Here is a 16,912-nt window from a genome sequence, read left to right on the forward strand (position 1 = left end):
ACTTCAATAGAATGTCTTTTGTGGGTTTTTGCCCAATTTGAATTAATTGTTTTCATAGTAAAGGTTGAATCTCAAGTATTAAAGCTCTTTGAACAAATGGTTCAGAATAGGAATTCCAAATAAAATTATTCATTTTTAAAATATATAGCAAATTGTCACTTAATATTTATAGATTGGATTTTCAAGTAATAAAGATTTGTGCTGTGTTGTCAAGAGAAAACACACAGCTATGTCCTTATTAAAATGTTGCCCTACATTAAAAGTAATGCCCACTGCAAGGTAAACTAAGAAAGAAAATACATGCAAATATGGTATTTTTTTCTAATTCAGGCAAGTCTTTCTCATCTAGCTGGACACTAAAACACACCAAAATAAGACAGACTATATTAGTATATCAAATCTGAAACTGAATTATCTAAAAAGTTTGCCGAAAATTGATTTCATCTTGCTGAGAAGAAGAAATAATTCTTTTACTTAAAAATTTGGTAGAATCAGCTAATCCCTTAAAGTATGCTTGTGATTTAGCTGCTTGTGTGTCAGAGATGATTACTCTTGATTTATAATTTTTTTCAACTTTCTCAATCATCTGTTAGACTTTAGTCTGCCTCCCTTCATCTGACATTTTCCAGTTAAGTTAAATTATAAAAAATGGTGGGGGGAGAATATATAATAGCAGTAATAGTATTTATGGGAACATCAAGAAAAGAAAGGCATTGAAAGATTGGTAGCTCCCTATTCCCATTTTCAGGTATCTGCAATCTCCTATATTAATCTGTGTTGTCTATCTAAACAATGTCTCCTTATTTTCATGAGCCCTATGAGATACAAGCTTTTACAAAGGTTGGAGGGAGGAGTGTGGTGTAAGACTATTGTAATGATTTAGTGTATTTTCTTCACTTGCAGTTGAAGATTAATGTGGATTAGAAAATGTAAAATTCACCTAAATCTTACCTTCTCCACCCTGATTCCACCAAGGTTAACTCCTTCTGATTCCTGCCTTTTATTCTCAATTTGAATTTCAAATTATCTAGAAGAGTTAAGTGATTTATTTTATAAGTAATTATTTAATCCAATATCAGATAAATACTTGGCTGAGTAGTTGTTATATAAAGGTAAATAAAAATTAAAATTTGAAGGAAATTTGTAGATAGTAGATGGAAGATTTTGGATTTGATGAAGGGAAATATGAAGTGAGAAGACTGAGAAAGGATCAGTAAGGGTGTTGAGGAGCCATCAAAGATAAAATGGTAGGCTTGGCTATGGGCTTTTTTTTTTAAGATTCTTTATTCACTTTGTTTTTCTTTCTTTTTTTTATTTGACAGAGTTAGTCAGTGAGAGAGAGAGAGAGAAAGAAAGGTCTTCCTTCCATTGGTTCACCCCCCAAATGGCCGCTATGGGCAGAGCTACGCCAATCCGAACCCAGGAGCCAGGTGCTTCCTCCTGGTCTCCCACATGGGTGCAGGCGCCCAAGCACCTGGGCCATCCTCCACTGCCTTCCCAGGCCACAGCAGAGAGCTGGACTGGAAGAGGAGCAGCTGGGACTAGAAGCCGGTGCCCATATGGGATGCCGGTGCCGCAGGTGAAGGAGTGAGCCATGGCGCTGATCCCCCTCTTTATTCACTTTGAAAGTTAGAGTTACACAGAGAAGGAGAGGCAGAGGGAGAGGGAGGTCGGTTGGTCTTTCACCCACTGGTTCACTCCCCAATTGGCTGCAACAACCCGAAGTGTGCTGATCCGAAACCAGCAGCCAGGAGCTTCCTCCGGGTCTCCCACGTGGGTGCAGGGGCCCAAGGACTTGGGCCATCTTCTACTGCTTTCCCAGGCCATAGCAGAGAGCTGGATCGGAAGTGGAGCAGCCAGGTCTTGAACCGGCGCCCATATGGGATGCTGGCATGGCAGGCGGCAGCTTTACTCGCTGTGCCACAGCGCCGGCCCCGGCTATGGGCTTCTAATGAGAATAGTATCAAAGCTTAGGGCTTAGTGTTTCTAGGCTGATCTAGGTTTTCCAGTTTGTTCTGCTGTTTTCTCAGCTAATCTGTTCTGTCTCTTTTCTTCCCCTCTCCTTGTCTCTCCTCTTCCCTCTCTTCTCCTCTCCTCTTCCTCTCTGTCCTTCTGAAAAGAGTAAGAGAATATTTGTCCTTATGCTCACATTTTTGGTACTATGTATATTTGTTAGGATTTTGCTGTTATCTGGTCTTTTGGAAGACATCTAGGTTTGGTACTCATTATTTTTTTGGAGTAGAAAAAAAAATGTGAAGTTGATAATAAAATTATAGAACTTGCTGGATTCTAACACTGACCAGTGTGGTGACTGCATTTTACTCCCTGGACCTCTTTGTTTTTCAGTTGTAAAATGAAAAGGAAATAGATCATGTCTTATAGGGTCTTTTAGCTAATGACCTTAGATACATTATTATATAAACGTTACTTAATTTTTTGTTAGCCATTTGTTACAGACTAAATTGTGCTACCCTCAAATTCATATGTTAAGTCCTACCCCCAAAAATATTTGTGATGTATAGTCACAAATGTATATTGGAGTTAGGGCCTATAAAGAAGTAATTAAGGTTAAATCAAGTCATATTGATGGGTCTCTGATGCAACAGGATTAGTATCCTTATAAAGAGAGATACTAGAGAGTGTGCTTGCTCTGTCACTCTCTTTCCTTGTGCATCCTCCCAGAAAAAGCTTTGTGAGGACAAAGTGGCCATCAACAAGCCAGGAAGAGACCTCTTACAAGGAACTGAACTGTGCCATAACCTTGGTCTTGAACCTTTTAGTCTCTAGAACAATAATAAAATAAATTTCTGTGCTTCAGGCCACTCAGTCTATAGTATTTTGTTATTACAGCCTGAACTAAGAAATTTAACCATATTAGATACACTTTTAAATTAATCTGTAGTTTGTATGGTTTGAAAATGAAATATATAGCTTCTTTTTGTTGAAGTAGGCTGTGAAAGCTTTTAGCCTGGTGGTAGATAGAAGACATCACCATTTCTATTTTTCTTTAAGCTTCTAGATTCTGGAGAATTTGGTTTTGAGTTTAGTTAGATATTATGAGTAGCATAGTTGGATTTTTGAGAAGAATTCTGAGAAACCTAAGTATGATTTAGAAACAATCATTATTTGATGGCAGATGAAGGTTTCTCTTTCTCCTGTATCTACCTTCAATATAAATAACCTTGTTGAGTATACCTGTTATAGTAAATTATTATCATATTGGTAGGGATTAATATTTTGTTAACAGTGACACCTATAAATTTCATTCTAAGGAAGAGCAAATTGCCACAGAGTGAGAACTTGCAATGGTGTAAGTTGATTTTTTAAAACTCCTGTTTTTACCTTATTATTGTAGGAGAGAGTATTTAAGATAAAATATTAAGTAAGTATACTTTTTCCATTGTCTCATTTAATTGTATCTCACTCACATAAGCTATATCTATATATAGTCTGTTTTTGCTTGTATCAGTAGAACAGTCTCAGAAGAGGGGTCTGGGAAGTGGAATACAGTGTGGACTGGGGAGTATTCTATGCAGATTTAGATTGCCTTTTTATTCTTTTGCTGAGTCCATGTATCTACATTTCCCTTAGAGCCACTGTTGGCCTGACATTATTGGCTGCCAGTTGGCAGGGAAGATTCACCTTGATGGGATGGATACTTCCTGTTCCTGTCTACAGATTTGGAAAATTGGAGAGTTTGCTTTTCTCCAAAGGTTTCATAGAACATAGTGGTACAAAATGCTCAGAAGTAGGAAAAATCCTTAAAAAGCTATTTCTGGTTACTCTCAGCAGACATTTCCATTAATATTTCATCTTATTTTGAGCTCGTTTCTAGTTTGTAGTATTTTTGCAATGTATGTAGGTGGCCTTGAACCATATGGTAGAAGAATTTTCCAAAATCAGTCTTTCTCTTACTATGAACTATTTTCCTTATTTTCTTGTCATTGAGCAACTCCTCTCAACAGACCCAAAATTCTTTTTTCTACTTTAATCTGTCTGTGATTATTGCTGATGTTTTAAGTCCTCATGAGTACTTACATGTTTTAATAGCACAACAGACTGAAATTGCCTGTGTCTTTCCTCTTTGTGTTAGGTGAAGAAAAATTTGTGTTGCTTTTTTCCGATAATACATATTGAATTTCCCTGTAGTCATTGCCCTGCACAAAGTATTTGTCAACACAAAATGCAATCTCTTGTGTTCAGCAATGTTTATTCTGTTCATTCTACTTTAAAATGTGTATGTCTGGATTCTTTTCCTTATTAACTGTTGCTTTTAGGTATTTGATTGTTTTTTATTCCATATATGTATTCTTTATAAAACACTATGTGAGCATTTGCAAATGAGAATTCAGAGTCCCAGGTTTTTAGGGAATAGCTGTGTTTTGTGTGCTAAAAGCTAACAGGCTTTCCATCTTCAGGCATCTGTCCTCAACACAGATTGTAGAGTAGCACTACCTCCCATCTTTGACATGGTAGATACTTCCTGCAGTCTCAGTCCTCAAAATTAATGTTACCTTGGGCAGGTGAGGAAGAGGGAAAGTATAAATGATTCTGCATCTGATTAACCTCTTCTTTAAAAGATTTGTTTATTCATTCATTTATTTGAAAGGCAGAATGACATCGGGGTAGGGAGACAGAGATTTTCCATCTGCTGGTTCACTTCCCAAATGGCTGCAATACCAGGGCTGGGCCAGGCTGAAACCAGCACCAGGAACTCCATCTCAGTCTCCCATGTGGGTGGCAGGAGCCCAAGCTCGTGGGCCACCATCTGCTGCCTTCCCAGGTGCATTAGTAGGAAGCTGGATCAAAAGCAGTATTCTGATGTGGGATGCTGGTGTCTCAAATGGAAGCTTAACCTGCTGTGCCACAATGCTTGCCCTTGCTCCACCTCTACTTGAGAGCTCTTGAGAATACATATTCAGCAGTGCCTAAGATTCAAAAAATGTTAAATCTGGAAGAGACCATAATAATTTATCAAGACCATCAGACTACCTCCTGTTCCCTGAATATGCTGTGCAATTTTATATCTCCATACTCTTGCTTATTGTGTAGTGCCTTTGCTCCCCAGGCCACCCTGTAAAATGCAGCTTATCCTCTAGCACCTTAAGTCCTGAATTAATCATTCCCTCATCAGGGATAGCAAAGTATCATAAGAAACTATAGGTAATTTCCTCCACTCATACTTGAATACTCTCCAAAATATTTCCAGGCATGCTATGCTGTTTGTGTATTTTTTTTCTAGTTATACATTACATTTTGCATGGTGACTTGTGCAGATAGGGTTACATTATAGGAAGAATAGTGTATGTATCTTTGCATATTTTGGTGGGATGCATAAGAGAATTGAAGATAAAGTACTTTTTGAAAAAGATTTATTTATTATTTATTTAAAAGAGTTACACAGAAGGGGAGGGAGGGATGGAGGGAGAGGAGTCTTCCATCTGCTGGTTCACTCCCAAATTGGCCACATTGGCCAGAGATGCACCGATCAGGGGCCAGGAGCTTCCTCCAGGTCTCTCATGTGGGTGCAAGAACCCAAGGACTTGGACCATCTTCCACTGCTTTCCCAGGCCATAGCAGAGAACTGGACCAGAAAGAGAGCATCCAGGACTCAAACTGGTGCCTATATGGGATGCCGGCACTGTAGGTGGTGGCTTTATCCACTACACCACAGCACTGGCCCCAAAGATAAAGTACTTTTAAATGACTTCCATTTCTAATTTTTTAATAGGAAATTAATTCACTCACACTTTTTGGTTCACTTAAGTTACTGTGTAAGAGTCTATACAACATAGTTCTGTGGTTTAAAAGGTATGTTATTACACGTATTACAGCATGATTCACTTCATTCTGAAGCTTCCACAGGATTTGTCTTACAATGACTATGTATAGTCATTATTATGAGAAAGAATTGCTACACACAGAAATGGTTGCTGATGTTGTCTCTACAGAGTTAGGAAGTGAACAATAAACAGGTGACATTCATCTTTGAAGATACTCTGAGTTTTAGCATATTAGTATTTGTATAGGTGATACAAGAATTGGTGAGAGGGTAATCCATCTAATCCTTGTCTTCCTGATCAATTTTTAGCCAAGAACAATTAGGGAGAGATTTCTAGACGGAGCATTAGACTCTTGTCTCAAGAAAGCAGAAAACCTGGCTTTTGCCTTCTGATTTTAGTACCTTTAGTGGAGGTCATCGAGCACTTAAATGCTAGAGATGACAATAACCTGCCATTACATTTTAGATGTTTTTTTTTCAATTATATTGGACATTAAGCTCTTTGAAGAATGTAGCTCTTAGTATCACTCCATGGTTTGTATACAGCATTTATTTAGGAACCTGTTCATCATGGTGTCTGCCAGTCAGTACTTGGCATAATTTAAGTGTCTCAGGTGAGTGATTGAAGTGCTTGAGTGGGATAGCTTTTCATCTCACTGCCAATGACCAACAAGAGAGTAATTTAAAATGTGTTCTCCAACTTACCAGAGTATTGTAAAAAGTATATGAGATATGGGGACTGGCGCTGTGATGTATTGGGTAAAGGCATGGCCTGCAGTGCTGGCAATCCCATGTGGGCACTGCTGGTTCTAGTCCCGGCTGCCTCACTTCTGATCCAGCTCTCTGCTATGTCCTGGGAAGGCAGTGGAGGATGGCCCAGGTGCTTGGCCCCCTGCACCCACGTGGGAGACCAGGAGGAGCCTGCAGGCTCCTGACTTCAGATCAGCCCAGCTCCAGCCGTTGTGGCCATTTGGGGAGTGAATCAGCAGATGGAAGATCTCTCTTTTTATCTCTTTTCTACCTCTCTGTAGCTCTGCCTTTCAAATAAAAAAAAATCTTAAAAAAAGTTCTATCTTCTTTAAAAAGAAGTATATGAGATATGATATATCCCCCTACAATTTTTTTAGAAAGCAAAAATATATCAGTATTGCTGTGAATACTCATAAGACCATCTTTAACTGTAGTGTATTTGTGTTTACAAAAAGTCCCAAGATGTGTAAATCAATTTACTTCCTAAAAACTGAGGTATAAATTGCTTCTAATTAGAACATAATTGTGTCTGTACCTAAGCATTAATTGAGATTGTCATTGATTTGCAGCTGAATCCAAATATCTGCTGTTTTAAACTTCATTTAAGACCTTATTATTCTTGATGACATTTTATTGTAATTGATACTTTGTTCTTTACAGGTAGAGTTATAGACAATGAGAGAGAGAGAGAGAAAGGTCTTCCTTCTGTTGGTTCACTCCCCAAATGGCCGCTACGGCCAGTGCTGCGCCTATCCAAAGCCAGGAGCCAGGTGCTTCTTCCTGGTCTCCCACGCGGGTGCAGGGGCCCAAGCACTTGGGCCATCCTCCACTGCCCTCCAGGGCCACAGCAGAGAGCTGAACTGGAAGAGGAGCAACCGGGACTAGAACCCGGTGCCCATATGGGATGCCGACGCTGCAGGCAGATGATTAACCAAGTGAGCCACAGCGCCAGCCCTCCTGTTATTTACCTCTGCAAACTCCATTCATTTTTCTAGGCCAAGCTGGAGGTTATCAAGTTTGATGAAATTATCTTCTATCCCAGTACCTTAATTTAGGACATTTTGTATGTAGTTTATAGTGTTTATTTTCTTTTGCCTTCTGTTATTTAGCTATGAACTTGGTTTCCACTTGTACTGGGTCCTAGAAAGTGATGACTGAGGTTTAGGTATCCTTGTGTCTCTCACAGCACATTTCACAATACATAGCCCTGGTATTTTCAGGAAGTATTGAAACTATTGACTTTTTCCCTGGTTTTATAAATTAAACTTATGAATCAATCAGTTACTTGAAGTTTAAGTGAGGAATATGGAATGGTTAAGGCTTTATAGTTAAGATTGCCCAGGCTTGAGTACTTACTTCCTTATGTATAAACCATGGGACGACCCCATTTATAGAAAGGAATGTTAGTATCAGCCTCCCAGAGTTGTTGATGAAGAGTAGCATAAATAATTTGTTGAAAACATGCATTGTGATACCTAACACACAGAACGCAATACGATGTAGTACAGTTTTTGCTAAATGGAGTCCTACTGGGCTAGACTCAGCCCCCTGGGGGCCTGTCTTTTGGTTTTTATATCTCAGGCACCTAACCTGGCGTATGGTGAATACTCAGTAGATACTTGCTTGAATTGAATTGACTGATTTACCCTATTTTTATCTTCCATTACAGCCCACTGTTTGTAACATGGAAGATTGGTCGAGACAAAAGATTGCGTGGATGCATAGGTACTTTTTCTGCCATGAATTTGCATTCAGGACTCAGGGAGTACACACTTACCAGGTGAAGACCAATTTTTGTTACCTCTGCTTCTACATTCAAAAACTTGAACCTGATACTTTTTCTTTATTATCAACAATATTGACTCCTTTCACATCAGATTTTTCCTTCTCATTGACACTTACCTTATCTCTGGTGTACTGTTATTGGTATATATTATCATAATATAAAATACTATGATTACATGTATCCTGCCATACCTGTTTTGAAGTGTTTTTTTTCTTCCAGTGGTCATATAATTTTGTTTAACTTGAAAATCAATGACCAAATGCTCATGAACTACCAAAATATGATTTCTATAACGACCGTCATTGTTTTCTTCCCTATTAGACTTTTAAAAATAGTTGATGTCTCTTTCACATTAAACATGTTGTTATGCTTTTTGTACTTTTGAAATTGAAGGGAGAGCCCAGGAAGAAAGTGATGCCACAGCCTGACAGCATAATCATCCACATTCACATTTCACAACCAGAATTGATTATAGCTTGCTTATTTTGTTTCATCTAACACAAGGACAAAGTAATGAATGTCTCATTACAGTTGTTAAGATTTTATTCTTAATTTCTGAACTCAGAAAAAGTTATCTACCATTCCATTTGATTTTTCTTGTTCAAGTTTAGAATTCTAGTAAATTATGTTCCAAAATTCTTTCAAAAGAAGAAAATTCCTTAAATAATAAGCTATTAGTAAAGGAATTTCCTGTTTTTGTTAATATTTTAGTGTGATTATCTGCTACAATTTCTATAGTTGTAACCTGCACAGTGTCTTTCCAACAAGAAATTGGTCCCTGCTGACTATTGGTACTTGGGGCAAGTTGCTTAACCTTCATACATAAAATAGTTTATTGGGGGGCTGGTTAGGGGGTGTCAGGGGATGGAAAAAGTAATCGCTACTCTACTTCAGAATTAATGTTGTGGAACATTCATTGTTTTACTGTGGAATTGTGTAAATGAAAGCTCATAGCACCAACTGATAAAGTGCTGTAACTGAGTTTAATATTCTCATATTTGAAGATATGCAGTAGTTGATAGCTGCAAGATTTTTCTCAGCTTACAGTAAAGCCCAGAAAGAAAAGCAATGGATGGGAGAGTCACGTCAATTTTTAGCTTTTCACAGATATTAGAAACTGGATGTTTGGACTTGATTAAATAACAAACAGGTTGTCAGGTAGATATTCAGATAAATATCTGAAAAAGTAGATATTCAGAAAATGAATATTTTTTGAAAATATTCAAAGTAGATATTCAGAAAATGAGTTTGCCAGCGATACTATAAATGCTAGTCCAGGAATTAGATTTTTTTTACATGAAATACAATGGGCTCTTTTGGGGACATCAGTGAATTCTGCCAATTACTACTCATATAGTAACTAACTTAAAGCAATTTGTTGTACATTTTCCAAAATAACTGATCAGTAACATTAGTTCCTTAACATTCCCTGAAAAAAAAAAAAGAATTTTATGGTCAGACAAGTTTGGGGAACACTGTTTAAAACTGTAACAGCTCTGCTCACTGTCAGACTTCTCAGAACCTTGTATACTATTAGTATTAGGAATCTCTAAGAGAGAGACAAGAATGAAGCATTTCCCAGACTTCAACTTCTTTCAAGTAACACCTTTATCTTCCTATCCTAATGTCTTATGCCTTTGATGTTCTAAGGAACATGTTTTGGAAACACAAGTGTTTAATTTGAATTTTATTTTATGTTTGGGTAGTAAGAATATAGAAACTCTTTGTGCTTTCTAGTGAAATTGTGGCAGAAAGCTCATTATCAAATGGGAAATCTTTAGTAGTGACAACTGTTGTAGCATCTTGAATTTCTTTAAAGAACATAAATTCTTTTGCCTACGTTGAAAAGAAAGGATGAGACTATTCAACTCTTTCTGGACTCGTCGATCTATCTCCTAGGACAATAAACAGAAGAATTACAGTATATTGTTTTCTGATAGTATTGTGATTCTGAATGAATTATTCAAATAGTTGAACTTGGAAATTTGCCTGCATTTGTATGCCTCATGGTAGTCTGTGGAACTTCCTGTTTACTTTTCAACTTCTTTCTCATGTTTCTATACAACTTCCTTAAATTGTATATAGCACATTATAACGGAGTGTGTTTCATGTATACACATGTTTATATGTATACACACACACTTACATAGTTTTATTTCTCTCAGTTTGGTTTGGCTTAATTTCTTTTGTTTGACATAATTTCAAAGAGACTGAACAAAAGAAAATAAATTTTACAAAGTATAATTTTTTATGTTAAAGTAAAACAGTGTAAGGAGTCATTTTAAAAAGGTGAATGCAATGTTTTTCAGTTCAACAATATGCTTAAGTGCACTTAGCGTTTCTACATATTATATTGTTAATAGTTCCCATTTATTAAGAATTTACTGCATGTAAGACATTGCTAAGGAGCTTCCTATTCATGGTCCTTATGACAGCTCTCAGGTATTAATAGCCAGATTTTACAAATGAGGAAACCAAGATTACAGATTTAAATTACCCCCTCACATATCTAGTAGATGTCGGAACCAGAATTCTAACTCATTCTAAGTGACTGTGAAGTCCATGTTCTTAAGTACAACATTTAAGATAAGACAAAAATAAAATTTTCTGATAATTTATGTTTTCTGGCTTTGTAATGAAAACAAAGAACTTGAAAGCAGGTTACTATAAGTTTTATAAATCATAGATCAATAATCCTTAAGCATTTCTAGTTAGGAATTTAGGTGGAAATTTTGGAACATTATTTAAAATTCCAAAAAATCCACATATAGGATTATAGAAAATATATATAATTAAGGGTTGTATATAATAATAATAATAAAATTTATCTGGATTAATTTTATATAAAAGGATAATTATTACAAAAATATGCTATATAATATGAAATTGTATTCTTTGGCTGCATAGACCAGACTTCAAAAAGAGTACAATTTTTTTGAATATAACAATTGGTGATTTTTGGAGTCTGATCTTGCCGTCTTAGAACTCATAATTCATGAAATGAATAAATGGAATCAGGTGAACTTAGAGGGTTGAGGTCTTAAAGGATGGAGAAAGCAGAACAAAGCATAGTGAAATCAAAGACTCCTGACATAGGGTGTCTCAAAAATACCTGGTTATTCACTGTCTTCATCTGTGATTAGGTAAACTGTTATTCAAGTTTTAGAGTGTTAGTTATATACTTTCTTTTTTAATGTGGTAAAATATGCAAAACATAAAAGTTGCCATTTCAACCATTTTGAAGTATACAGTTTTGAGGCCTTAATCAATTTCACATTATTGTTCAACCATCGCCACTATCCATCTCCCAATTTTTTCATCTTCCACAACTGAAACTCTATATCTACTAACACTAACTCCACATTTCCTATCTCCCAGCACCTGGCAAACAGCAATCTACTTTCTGTCTCTGTGAATTTGACTGCTCTAGATCCCTCACATCAGTGGAATCATACAATGTTTGTCGTTGTTTTACTGGATTATTGCTTTTTAACATAATGTCTTCAGGTTCATCCATGTTGTAACATGTGTCAGAATATCCTTTGTTCAGACCGAATAATATTCCATTATATGTCTATAACACATTTTGTTTATTCATTCATCTGTTGATAGAACCGGATTGGCTTTCACCTTTTGCTGTTATGAATAATATCTGTTTGAGTACTCTTTTCTTAGCAGTTGTTTTGGAGTACACATTTGGCCTAGTGGTTAAGATGCCTGGGTCTTATATCGGAGTGCCTGAATTTGATACCTGGCTCTGGCTCTTCCCTTCAGCTTCTAGCCAACACAGACTCTGCAAGGCAGTGGTGATGTCTCAAGTGATTGGGTCCTTGCCACCCATGTTGAAGACACAGATTGAATTCCCAGCTCCTACCTTTAGCCTAGTTCAGCCCTAGTTGGTTGGTGCAGGCATTTGGGGAGTGAACCAGTGGATGGGAGCTTTCCTTCTCTGCCATGTCCTTGCTCTAGCTCTCTCTCTCCCCCACTATCTTCCTCTCTTTTTTCCTCCCTTTCCTCCCCCCCTCTTCAAATAAATAAGTAGAGTAGGAGATTGGCACAGAAGTTAAGATGCCACTTGGAATGCCCATATCTCATATTTTAGTGCTAGGGTTCAAGTTCCAGCTCTGCTTCTGATTCCAGCTTCCTGCTAATGAATATTCCAGAAAGCAATAGGTAATATACTTGGGTTCCCTATTACCCGTGTGGGAGATTCAGATTGAGTTCTGTGCTTCTGGCTTTGCACTGACCCAGAATCAGCTGTTGCAGGCATGTTTATTTGAAAGGCAGAGTTACAGTCAGGGAGACAGAGAGAGAGAGAGAGAGAGAGACAGACAGACAGACAGACAGACAGAAACAGTCCATCCACTGGCTCATTCCCCAAATGATCACAATAGCTGGTGCTAGGCTAAAGCCAGGAGCCAAGAACTCAATCCGGATCTCCCACACGGGCAGCAGGAGCCCAGGTACATGGACCATCCTCTGATGCTTTCCCAGACACATTAAAAGGGAGCTAGATCAGAAGCAGAGCAGCCAGAATTCGCACCAGTGCTCATGTGGGATACTGGCATTGCAGGCAGCACCTTAACATTAACCAAAGGCTACAACGCTGGCCCTTGTTTGTTGTAAGCATTTGGAGAGTGAACCAACAAATGGAAGATCTCTTTTAGTCTGTCTGTCTCTGTCTCTCTGCCTTTCAAATAAATAAGACTCAATGAATAATTTTTAAATTAAGTTTTAAAAGTTAACCACGTTATGGAAGACAGTGATCTTGCTTGTTGGTTGTCCCTCAATCTCTAAAACTTTAGAAAAAAACCAGTTACTTTTTAAATGAAATACCTACCCTGGATTAAGTTTTTACTTAATAAGCATATTATTTTAAAATCAAAATACTTGTCAGAGTCAAGTTTTACATTCTCCTAATTGAAATTTTATTTATTTTAGATTGAAAAAAAAAAACATATAAATGGGCTGAGGATTTCTTCCTAGTTGTAAAAATACATAATTTCTATTTAGATAGCATGAAAGCCTTCTAAGAATTGGAAGATGAAACCATAAAATATACTGTTTTCCTTTCTTTAGAACTTTTGGATAAAAGCAGGAAATATAGAAAGTAAGAAGCAGGATGGAGAACTTAGAATTATTGATAAATGACTATATAGAAGTAGGCAAGAGTACACCAATTATTGTATTTATCAGTGCTCAGAGCTTCAAAGTGGAAATACTCTTTGTCCCAGTTGAAGAAGAATAATTTCTAGTATTTACCAATTACTTACAAATAATGTCTAGTATTTATATTTGCATTTATGGTTTCTATGTCTTAGATTTATTCTCTTTTAATAATGAAAAAACATACTTTTATAGAGAACAGAATTACGACTAATATAGATGAACACAAATATTCAAAGAAGATGCCTTAAAATTTTGGCTAATAAATTATTCAGCAAAGTGCACATATTTTTCTTTATGTGAATTTAAGTTGATAGTAATTTTTCTATGATGCATAAATGATTTATGTGTTCTTATTTAGTAAAACAGGAATGGATTCTATCACTACACTTAAAAGACTGTCTTTTTTGTTTTTATTTTATTGTAAATCTGTTGGTAGTGAAATAATTATGCAAGTGCTAGGAATGTCCAGAGCTAGATTCTCAACTATGCTACTTTTGTTGTGCTAGTTAATTGAGAGAAGTTAAAAATGGAGGTTTAATACTTTCTAGGGAACAAGGTGACCACATAAATGATGATGTGTTTTGTTTTGAAATTTTTTTGTTTTTTTCTGTTCTGTATAAGTGACTGGGGGTGTGTGTGTGTGTGTGTGAGAGAGAGAGAGAGAGAGATTTTTTGCATAGATTGCATGCTATAAATATTCACTTTCTTTTAGCTTTTTTGAGATAAATTTTTAAAGGTCCTAGCTAGATTGAGTACTTCTGAGTGACTGAATCCATTGTAAACTGAATTTGCTTTTATATTTTGGTGTTGTAATCTGTCATTTTTCTAGAGCAGTATGAGTTTAAAATCATTGTAAGCAGCAAAATTAAATTTTACCCCCTCTGGGTAGTCTATTTTGTGTGATAATTCTCATTCTTGATTATTTTAGGTGACTACACTTTGCTTATTGTGAATAATTAGATTAAACAAGCTTCTCACTTCTCTCATTTAATATTAATCCTTATGGTAGCATAACCCAGATTGAATTTTCTTATGAAAGAAAAGCTGTACATGAGTCACTTCTGAGTATACATTATTGTCATGAAAGCTCATTTTGGAATGTTAAGGCCAGAATATTTTTATCAAGTATCTATGGCAAGACTCCTGGCTAAAGTATGCTTTTCAGAGAAATAAAACATGTATCAAAAACACAATCCACATTTTGTTGCCTATTTACAAAAAAGAGGATGGTCTGAATTCTAAAACCTGTACCTAATTTGATAGTTTCATTGTGATAATTATCAAATGAAACATTATTATAAGCAATTAATTTAAGGCACAGTTTGGAACCTAGATTTACTCAAAATTATCCATAAGCAATCTTGGCCAATTAGCTGCAGAAATGGAATTTTCACTTTAGCTGCTAGGTTTTTCATTCTTTCATTATCCTAGAGTTTTGCGAATGTGCAGGGATGTGGCCCAGAAGTCACCAGTAGAATTTGGAAAGAGAAACTAAAGAGGAGGAACCATTCCCAGCATGGATAATGGCTCCTGAATGAGAGAGAATTGCCTGAATTCATAAAGCACCTACTGTCGCAGAAATAAAGTACAGGGAGTAGATCAGATTCTAATTCCTTAGCACATCTTTTAGAACTTTGGAGTCTCCTATTGGAATCCCCCTGCTGCTTTGATTAAGAACCTCAGGCATGATGCCTGTGGGCAGAAAATCAGAAAAGGCCACCTGTAAAAAGGAGGTGTGAGAGAAGCCGAAAATGAGCTTCATCACTGTCAGGGCTCTTGGTTTGTTAGGGAGAGTGTGAATTGCAAGAAATTGACCCTATTCTTACATCTGTCTTTTGTTCCTAGGAGGCTGCTGTTTCCTCTTTTGATCATGTTCAAAGAGTTCATCCCGTAAATCTGATCAAAACTTTAACTTTAGGAGTTTATAATATAGTAGAGGGATGAGAAGTTTTTTAAATAATTATAGTCGTAGGTAGAAGGAGGTGATATTGGATAAACAGATACTCTACATCTGTAATAAAAGCTGAAATGTATTTAAAGCAGTGTATGTAATTATTTCACTTGGTCCATCCTTTGTTTGCTTTGTATAAAAGTAAAACATTCTCATACTGCTTTTTTTTTTGTCCTACATGGGCAAAAAAGATAAAAATTACAGAGATATGTAGAAGTTGTTATTGTCAGAGTGAGCATATACAAAGTGTTGAATATTTCGAGAGATTGGTAATGTATATTAAAGGGGAAAATTAACTTATGGGAAATAAAATTCTGAGATAGGGAACTCTTAAAACTACACATACATGCATGTGCACACACACACACACACACACACATGCATGCACCTGCACACACACAGTCTTTCCAAAGAGTAGCTAGAATTCAGTTGCATTATAGCCATGATGATTGGCAAATGAAGAAAATTAAAAAGTAGTAGTTTAGATTCTGCTTTCCTCTTATCCCAGTACAGTGAATTCACATTTTGTTTCAGTACAGTAAAATGATATCTACCTCCTTTCTTGAGAATCATTGCCTGAGATTGTCTTCGTGTTGTCAAGAGCAAAACTCAATGATAAATTTAAATTATAACACAAATATTTTATGAAATTATTGTATTGTTCATGGCCTGAAGATATACTATAGACCTTTAAGAATATATTTCTTTTGGTCTGGGCATTTACATAATAAATATTAAGTCTTCCTCTAAGTGTCTAAAGTATTTGAGTTATTTGGACCTGAGTGAACAGGGAACAGATTTGTATCTATGTGTTCTGGAAGAGTAAGATGGTTATACCAGTGTAAGCTCAAGGAAATTATTCCTGTCTAGAATGTCATGTAAATAATATGTTTTTACCACTTCTGTGGGACAATGTTGCTAGTAATCTGAGTATTTTAAAATAATTGAATGTTGAGGTTTACATGCAGCAATTTAATATTAAATTTCTAGTTATTTTATGAGCATGAGAAAATACTTTTTAAGAGATTTTCTTTAAAAGCAAAAGAATCAAAGCCTTTCTCTGTGATCTTTGCCCCCCCCAAACTTTTAACTGCTTTAGATATAGATGTACTAAGAAATAATTCTTGAAAAAATTTCTTTTTCGTTATTGATAGCAATTTAGTATTCTTTAAATGGTAAACATCGATTGTTAGCCCTTTGTCTTCCATCATAAATATATTTTCTTAGAAACAATTTCTAGTTATTTTTACACTCATTCTCACTTTTTTTAACTTTTATTTAATACCTATAAATTTCCAAAGTACAGCTTTTGGATTACAGTGGCTCCCCCCCCATCACCTCCCTCCCACCCACAACCCTCACATCTCCTACTCCCTCTCCCATCCCATTCTTCATCAAGATTCATTTTCAATTATCTTTATATACAGAAGATCAGTTTAGTATATATTAAGTAAGATTTCAACAGTTTGTGTGG

The 16,912-nt window shown here is 36.2% G+C and overlaps 1 protein-coding gene across 2 annotated transcripts in view; it reads left to right on the plus strand.

The window, feature by feature from the left end:
- Positions 1 to 16,912, plus strand: part of AMMECR1 (AMMECR nuclear protein 1) — a 131,221-nt gene that overhangs the window by 57,719 nt on the left and 56,590 nt on the right. The window contains exon 2 of one of the 2 annotated variants that reach the window (XM_002720194.5): positions 8,202 to 8,312. The exons of the other annotated variant lie outside the window; for it this stretch is intronic. Coding sequence (XP_002720240.1) covers positions 8,202 to 8,312 — 111 coding nt within the window. The remainder of the gene's footprint in view (positions 1 to 8,201; positions 8,313 to 16,912) is intronic. 2 annotated transcript variants of the gene reach the window in all.

The sequence above is a fragment of the Oryctolagus cuniculus genome, chromosome X, assembly GCF_964237555.1.
Source record: "Oryctolagus cuniculus chromosome X, mOryCun1.1, whole genome shotgun sequence".
Classification (NCBI taxonomy): Eukaryota; Metazoa; Chordata; class Mammalia; order Lagomorpha; family Leporidae; genus Oryctolagus; species Oryctolagus cuniculus.